At 45.7% G+C, this 8,288-nt stretch overlaps 1 protein-coding gene and 1 long non-coding RNA gene across 2 annotated transcripts; both read left to right on the forward strand.

Annotated features, from left to right (window-relative positions):
- Window positions 1–982: 982 nt before the first annotated feature.
- Window positions 983–2,608, forward strand: rassf10a (Ras association domain family member 10a). Its single transcript, XM_060927073.1, has one exon. It carries the CDS (start codon window positions 1,258–1,260, stop codon window positions 2,491–2,493), a length of 1,236 nt encoding a protein of 411 aa, XP_060783056.1. The 5' UTR covers window positions 983–1,257; the 3' UTR covers window positions 2,494–2,608.
- Window positions 2,609–2,762: 154 nt separating this feature from the next.
- Window positions 2,763–7,364, forward strand: LOC132890934 (uncharacterized). Its single transcript, XR_009655247.1, has 2 exons — window positions 2,763–2,990; window positions 3,034–7,364. It is a non-coding gene; the product is annotated as an uncharacterized LOC132890934 (long non-coding RNA).
- The last annotated feature ends 924 nt before the right edge of the window (window positions 7,365–8,288 follow it).

Consider the following 8,288-nt stretch of genomic DNA (forward strand, 5'->3'; position numbering starts at 1 on the left):
AGACCGCGAAAGGTCGCCATTTTTAAGCGACGAGAAGCAGCAGCTGTACAAACGCAAAGTCATCCATTATTATTATTATTGCTGCTGCTGCTTCTTCCGTGTTGTTTTTGCTTCGATATTCGCTCCAAGGTTTATGCAAACGTAGCGACGTAACTGACGTATACAGCGACGTAATGACGTGGCTCCGCTTAGCACCCCGAGCTATGGAAAAGCAAACTGGTTCTCAGCTGGCTCGCAAGTTGAACGAATTGTGAACCAGCACCAGCACTGGCCCCGAACCAGCCCTGGAACTGATTTGGTGGAAAAGGGGTATCTGTGACTAATCCCACCCTCCTGAGGTCTTGTACAGTACCTGTGAGTCACCACAAGATGGAGCTGTGGTCTAAAAGAAACCCCAGCTGTTCCACTGTGCTCTAGGTGAGTCCGATAGAAAACTGCCACAGATCTGCACACATCTGTCCACTCAGCCCTCCTGGTCCAGCTGTTTTTGTTCAATGATGTAAACATTGTGAAAAAAAATTATATATTAAATCTGGTTGTGTTATCGATTTAAGATTGGGGCCATTACAGGACTGGGTGTTAAATGTAATACTGCTTAACATTTTACTGATTTCAGTGCCAATGTGTGCATTTGTTTTGTTTGTAGAACTTTGAATAAAACTTTTTTTTTAAAGCAAATCCAGACTATAACTAAAAAGATGATTGAAAAGTCGGGGGAAGTGTGACTGGGCGAATCCGGGTTGATTTTGCTTCGTAGGTATTAAAAACAAAAAGAGAATTTTGTGCAAAAAAAAAAAGGAACGGGGGAAGCCCTGAATGCGCGTCACAGACACCAGAGTGAGCAATAAAACACACTGTGACGTCACAACCCTTCTCTAAGCGTGAGAGTGACAGGATGATGGATGTTGATGTGTTTCCTGGGACTGTGTGCTGCTGAGGCGCTGAATGGAGTCACACAGCTGGGTGGTGTGGTGTGGTGTTGTGTCACGTGACGGTGTGTGTTTAAGGCAGAGCTCCAGTTTAAGGGGAACCACAGAACGGCACGCAGGCGGCCGGGACGCACTACGGAACGGAACCACACACACCAAAAAAAAAAAAAAAAACTTTTGGGATTTAACTGGGATTTTTCCTGTTGATCCAGAGAGAAGGGCTGGAGCGCAGTGGGAGTGAGTTTTCAGATGGGTTTTGGTCAGGATGAGTCGGAGTGTCGGAGCTGGAGGTGGAAGTGAAAGTTGAGTGCGCTGCTGCTGGTCCGGGATGGAGGCGGAGGTGGGTAAGATCTCGGTGTGGGTGTGCCGGGAGGAGAAGCTGGTGTCGGGGGTGACGAGGCGGACGAGCTGCGCGGATGTTGTGCGCGTGCTGCTGGAGGACCGGAGCTCCCCGGCGCTCGCGGGCTCCGCGCAGTCCTACTGCATCGTGGAGAAATGGCGCGGGTTCGAGCGCGTGCTGCCCAACCGGACCAAAATCCTGCGCCTGTGGACGGCGTGGGGTCGCGAGCAGGACAACGTGCGCTTCGTGCTGGTCAGGAGCGACGCGTCGTTACCGGGCATCGGGCCGCGCAGCGCAGAAGCGCGCGTCGTCCCCAGTAAAGACAATAAACCCGACCCGGTGGCACCGGCGGCTCCGGCTGACGGGGAGATCTCTCAGGAGAAACGGCGCCGTGTGGTCCGGAAAGCGTTCCGCAAGTTAGAGAAGATCAACAAGAAGAAAGAAGAGCCGTGCGCGGAGGAGTGCGCGGAGAGGATGGAGACCCTGCTGCACCTCGTCCTGTCTCAGGACCACACCATCCGGCAGCAGACAGAGCGCATCCACCAGCTGGACGGAGAGATCGAGAGGCACGAGGCCAGGGTTCACTCGGACAGAATGCGGACCCACGGGATCAATTACGTGCAGGACACCTACCTGGTGGACAGCGCGAGCGCAGGCGCGGATCTCGGTGCGGACGCCATGGCGCGGTGCGACCAAGTGATCCGACTGCAGGAGCAGCTCCTAGAGCAGCGCGCGCTGCTGGAGAGACTCACCGAGGACATGCAAGAGGAGCTCGAGAGGAGGTGGAGGACACGGCAGCGCGGAGGAGACGCGGAGGGAAAAGACGCGCGCTTAGAAGAGGACAGGATCAGGACGCAGCTGGACACGAGCGCCTACATCGGACTGCGCCTGCGCACCGAGCTGGAGGCGGTGCAGCGCGAGCTGGAGGCCAGTCTGGGCCTGTGGGAGGAGAAGGAGCGCGAGCTCACACACTTGCAGGAGCAAATGGACTCGTGCGCCGGAGACGCGCGTGAAGGAGAGGCTGAGTTTACAGATGATGTCCAGCCTCCACCTCCACCACCTCCTCCACCTCCTCCTGTGGACCAGAGTGACTGCTGGGTGGAGCGGGTGCGAGGACTTTCCAAAACTCACCCGGGGGGCAACGATGATGACTCGGACACTGGGCTGAGTTCGATGCACAGCCAGGACTCGGATAACGCAGCGGTGTGTGAGTCACTGGTGTGACACTCCGAGTCCTTCTCCTGTCCCTGTGTCTCATCTCATCTCATCTCATTATCTCTAGCCGCTTTATCCTGTTCTACAGGGTCGCAGGCAAGCTGGAGCCTATCCCAGCTGACTACGGGCGAAAGGCGGGGTACACCCTGGACAAGTCGCCAGGTCATCACAGGGCTGACACATAGACACAGACAACCATTCACACTCACATTCACACCTACGCTCAATTTAGAGTCACCAGTTAACCTAACCTGCATGTCTTTGGACTGTGGGGGAAACCGGAGCACCCGGAGGAAACCCACGCGGACACGGGGAGAACATGCAAACTCCGCACAGAAAGGCCCTCGCCAGCCACAGGGCTCGAACCCGGACCTTCTTGCTGTGAGGCGACAGCGCTAACCACTACACCACTGTGCCGCCCCAGGCACAAAGCTATTCGAGTTAACCCATACAGGCACAAAGAGAACAAACAAACCCCATACAGAAAGGTTCCAGTCAGCCACAAGGTTCAAACCCAGAACCTTCTTGCTGTCAGGAGATAGCAAGAAGGTTCTGGGTTCACCAAACAACCATGATTCAATATGATCAGTATTCATCACAAAGCGGCGGAACGGTGATGTAGTGGTCATCACTGTCGCCTCACAGCAAGAAGGTTCCGGGTTCGAGCCCAGCGGCCGACGAGGGCCTTTCTGTGTGGAGTTTGCCTGTGTCTGCGTGGGTTTCCTCCCACAGTCCAAAGATATGCAGGTTAGGTTAATTGGTGGCTCTAAATTGACCGTGAGTGTGAATGGTTGTTTGTGTCTCTGTGTGTGTCAGCCCTGCGATGAGCTGGCGACTTGTTCAGGGTGAACCCCGCCTCTCGCCGATGGTCAGCTGGGATAGGCTCCAGCTTGCCCCCCGCATGGGATAAGCAGTTACAGATAATACAAACAAACATCACAGAGCACATTTTCAGGAATTGCTATAAAGCAAGGGGGGAAAAAAACAGGAAATGTATGTTTTTAGAGTCTAAAGAACGCAAGTCTAAAAGGGTTTAAGGGGTTAAACCAGAGTGATATGATCTCACACACATATATAGACTACATACTATCACACAAGCATTCCTGTACAGGCAGTGACACTAAAAGTGGAATTTCAAATCTAGACATTACAACTGGAGCTAAAAAACAACAACAGGCATATACAATCATACCTAGAGGATATTACACGGTTGTGTAAAGATATGAAGTTTATCTTTGAGTGGTGAATATATTCACGAGTGAGCGAAGCAAATGAGTGAAAATATTTTCAACACAAAAGATAAACTTCATATCTTTGCACCACCGTGTAATGTTCTGTATATTATACGGACACATCCACACACAAAAAAATGCAAGTTAATAAAAATTATTTTAATTTTGAACCGGTTCGCCATTTTGAAAACGTGTCCAGTCAGCAGGAAAACACTGGGAGTGACATCATCAGAGCGAAATATCAGGGATTATTCTTTCCACATTCACTAGATATGAGCAATCGTGTGCTCTGATTGGCTATTCTACTACTAGGCTATCAGCTCATATACCATGAGTAGAGAAAAACAAACTGGCAGAGCGTGTTGTTGAACCAACCGAGGACGAAATAAAAACTCGACTCGAAAACAAAATCCCCCAAAAAACAAAGAGCAACAAAATATGGAATAAAAGTATTTGATGGTAAGAATGTATTTTTTAAAACATTTTTCAAGAATTATTATTATCGCATTTTTTCACAAATTGCTCTGGCTTGTTTACATTCTAAGCGGAAATTGTTTTGTTAGACATTTTTGTATAAAGTTTGAATTTATCGAATGTACAAAAAATACAAATAAAATTGCTCCGTTTCTCAAAATCCAGTGAATGTGGATAGAATAAAACAGTTATTCCATTTTGTCGTACATGGTTTATAACCAATTCATCTAATGAGGCACATAGCACTATCAGCTCATGTACAACTCGAATTCATGGAATAACTGTTAATTATTATACATACAGGACACTTTTTCAGTGGAATCAAAACGTGTTCTATTCTCTTCTAACAGGTTTCATTCATTTGCTTTGATAGCATGCAATATTGTTAGCATATTGCTTATCCTACGTGTATTACATCACTCTACCCAATGGAGAATGAGTGTTGAATACGGTTTACGATATTGCATGGTTGTCAAAACAACATGATGTCGTATGTCGGAAACGTAAAACTTCTGCGCTAGCGAGCGACTGGGATAATTTTTAAACAAACATGGCCGCCAGGTTTGCTTCGTTAAATGCAGAAGATTTTGAGAGAATTTTGAAAGAGAAAGATGCGTCGAACACCCGAAAGGAATGTGTATGTATGTATAATAATAATAATAATAATAATATTGGCTGGCTTTTTTTGTGGTATATCAGATGTATTCCATTCAGCTAGCATGATATTGAACGACTCAAAGATGATATACCACTCAACACCAGCCAATATTATTTAAATATGTCACTCAGATCCATGAGTTGTTCAACACAAGAAGATAAACTTCATATCTTCAAGCCAACATATGATTTTCTTTTAATTATATCGACACAAACAACAAGTACCCACATTTATCAAAACAATTCATCGATTTCCTCATGATTGACATATAGAGATTTATGACACCGTTTTGGTTCTCCATGTCCCGGATGGAGCTCGTATGAAAAATGCCAGTGGCATATTTCCCAGTAAAACATTCGTGTCCATATAATATACTAATTCTAGCATATAAATAAACTGCTACCTGACAGACTGATAACTAGCCGGATATACTGTATAATGCACCATAGATTTTTTTTTTTCTTTTGGGGAAAGAAACAATCAGAAATGTGTAGTTTGATTCACTTAAACGGATTCGTTTGAAAGAACCGATTCAGTCTTGAGGCCCATCGCTACTGAACAGCTGCTGCTCAGGGAAAATGTAACGATTGCTGATGCTGATTCCCTAAAGAGGTGCACTACTCAGGGTAATGAGACACATTTTGAGGACCAGATGAGTTTCTTATGGCACTGTAGGAACCGTGATCGTGATGTAAAATACCAAGCGAACAACAAACACCAACTGCGGTGTTTCGATGAAAGTTTGAATATCGCTTTGCGTTGGCGTCGCTTTTTAAATGGAACGTGTTCCAGGAATGTTTTCATTTACACCAAACCACCTCCGTTATTGAAGCTTTTAAACTGATTAAAAGTTGTATAAGGTAAACACAGGCAAGAGAGTCGATCATGCTGTAAATATCTTGTCAAACATTTGAACAACCTACAATCTTCATCATCATCCCATATAATCCCCTTAAAAGTGGGCTCGGGTTTCTATATAGCCACCATCCATTTTTGTCCATCATTCACCCAGGTCAGGTCAATCTCCTGAGCATCCTCTTTGATGAGATCCCCCATCTTTACCTCCGCCAAGGAGGTTATGTTTTCGGTAGCATTGGTTTGTTTGTTGGTTTGTCTGTTAGCAAGATTACGGAAAAAGTTATGAACAGATTGCTCTGACATTTTTTTCTAGAGGTGTGACTGGGCACAAGTAACAATCCATTAAATTTTGGCGGTGATCCGGATCACCTCCTGGATCCCGGATTTTTTTAAAGGATTCTTGGCGGAGGTCTGCGCTCTCCGAGTGCTTTTCTAGTTTCATTGAGGGTCCTCTGGGTCTCCTCTCTATCTCCGTTCTTTCCGCTACCCACCTAATTATCTCTGATGGCTCTCTCCTCTTTATGCATCCATACCACCTAACTCTGCTCTCTTGTATCTTCTCGCTCACCTGCCTAACTTTTTTTTTCTCTGATGGTCTCATTTCTTAGTTTATCTTTCCTATTAATCCCCTCCATCACCCTGAGGCACCTCATCTCCACCACCTCTAGCCTGTCGAGTTTGGTTCTTCTTCTTCACTTGCCATACTTCGGCTCCAGAGAGTAGGATTGGTCCCCCTACTATTTTGGACACTCTGAAATGTTTTTAGTAAAAAAAAAAAGAAAAAGGTTCCTGGAACTTAAATTGGACCTGGTTCCTGTGATGGAAACATTTCAAAATTTCCACCGTGGACTGACCAGGTTCTGGATGAGCTCCTGTTTTACTTTATGACGTTGCCGGTGCCGTGAAATAACAAGCGAATGTTTAAACGAATGTTTAGTAGTGCTGAAATGTTTCCATTTACATCAAACTACCTTGGATTTAATCCCTTGGAGTGAGACAGGGTTGAAGGGAAAAAACCCCAAAACAAAACAGTCGGTCAGTCTGTAATCCTTGCAGCTGACTAACCTGAGATGTTTAATAGTAGAGCAAAGTTCCTGGAACTTTGATCCAGGAAGTATAAAGGTAACATGGTTCGTCTGTTGTAAAGATAATAGTTGCTGGAAAAAAAACCAAACATTCACGTTCCTGAAAAGTTCCTGCATTGAAATGGGTCATTTCTACACCCTTTGTAGTGCACATTACGTCCAATAGGGAGCCATTTGGGACTCTAAAGCTTAAACAACGTGTTATCTGATCACGTGTGAAATACACGTGTGTGTGTGTGTACTGTTAAACTGATAATATAGCTCACCTCTCAGTGAAGCCACAGTTACTGATGTACTACTTACCAAATAGTTACTAATGAACTAATGAGCATAAGATCATGTCCAGTGTTCTTAGACCTGATGTATTACTCTGTTTCCTGTGCGTATATCTGCAAAGAGAAAGAGAGACACGGTGAAGACTGCTAATCTCTGCGCCACTCAATTCGGCTTATTTATTGTAGAAAAAAACCCAAAACCAAACGACTGCACGGTTCTGCAGAGAGACGTCCTAATGAAGTGTGTGTCATGTCATTTTTGTCATGTTGTGGAATTAAAATGACGTTCAAAGCAAAATCCAGAGTGGCTCTTGTTTTCATGCTCTGTGTGTGTTGTGTGTAGTGTTTGTCAGACACGCTTGTTTTCACTCATACCTACAAAGCAGCGAAGCGAAAAGTGATGTGTAATGAATAATCAGAGCGAATGCACACCGTTGTGTTTTTGTGGTTTCGATCACAGAGAATGCGAGATTGAGCGATTGATTGATTGCAGACCCTCAGAAATGCGCCACTGTACGTCTTGAAACCTTTCAAATCGCGTCTCATTTCCTCATCACGCCTTCTGATGAACGAATCAAAATGAACATCGCAGTCACACGGCAGCTTGCCAAGTCACACTATCATACAGGTCAAGAGCTTCAGTTAATGTTCACAACAAACCTTGAGGGGGAGGAGCTACAACAGCAGAAGGTTCCTCTCCTCCACACAGCCAAGAAGCTATCATGGGCACGGAATCACATTTACTACACAGCTGAAGATTGTCCAGTTTGGGTAACTCTGTGCCCATGATCGCCTCAGATTCCTGTTCTTGGCTGCAGGAGTGGAACCCAATGTGCTCTTCTGTTTGCTGTGGCATGCTGAGATGCTTTTCTGATCACCACGGTTGTAAAGAGTTGCTACGAGTTACTATATCCTTCCTGGCAAAAAAAGCTCAAACCAATCTGTCCATTTTCCTCTGACCTCTCTTATCAACAAAACGTTTGTTTCGACCCACAGAACTGTCGCTCACTCACTCGCTCACTCACTCACTCAATGTTTTTTTGTTTTTCACACCATTCTGTGTAAACTCTAGAGACTGTTCTTGTGTGTGAAAACAAACCCCAGGAGATCAGAAGCAATTTCTGAAATACTCAAACCAACACCCATGCCACAGTGAAAGAAAGTCACACTTTGAGATCACGATTTTTCCCATTCGGATGTTTGAACATTGCAAACTTTAACT

This window comes from Neoarius graeffei, chromosome 8 (assembly GCF_027579695.1).
Source record: "Neoarius graeffei isolate fNeoGra1 chromosome 8, fNeoGra1.pri, whole genome shotgun sequence".
NCBI lineage: Eukaryota > Metazoa > Chordata > Actinopteri > Siluriformes > Ariidae > Neoarius > Neoarius graeffei.

What these genes read in the sequence shown, in the direction of transcription:
- rassf10a (XM_060927073.1), top strand. Translation starts at nt 1,258, where the DNA reads ATGGAGGCGGAGGTGGGTAAGATCTCGGTGTGGGTGTGCCGGGAGGAG.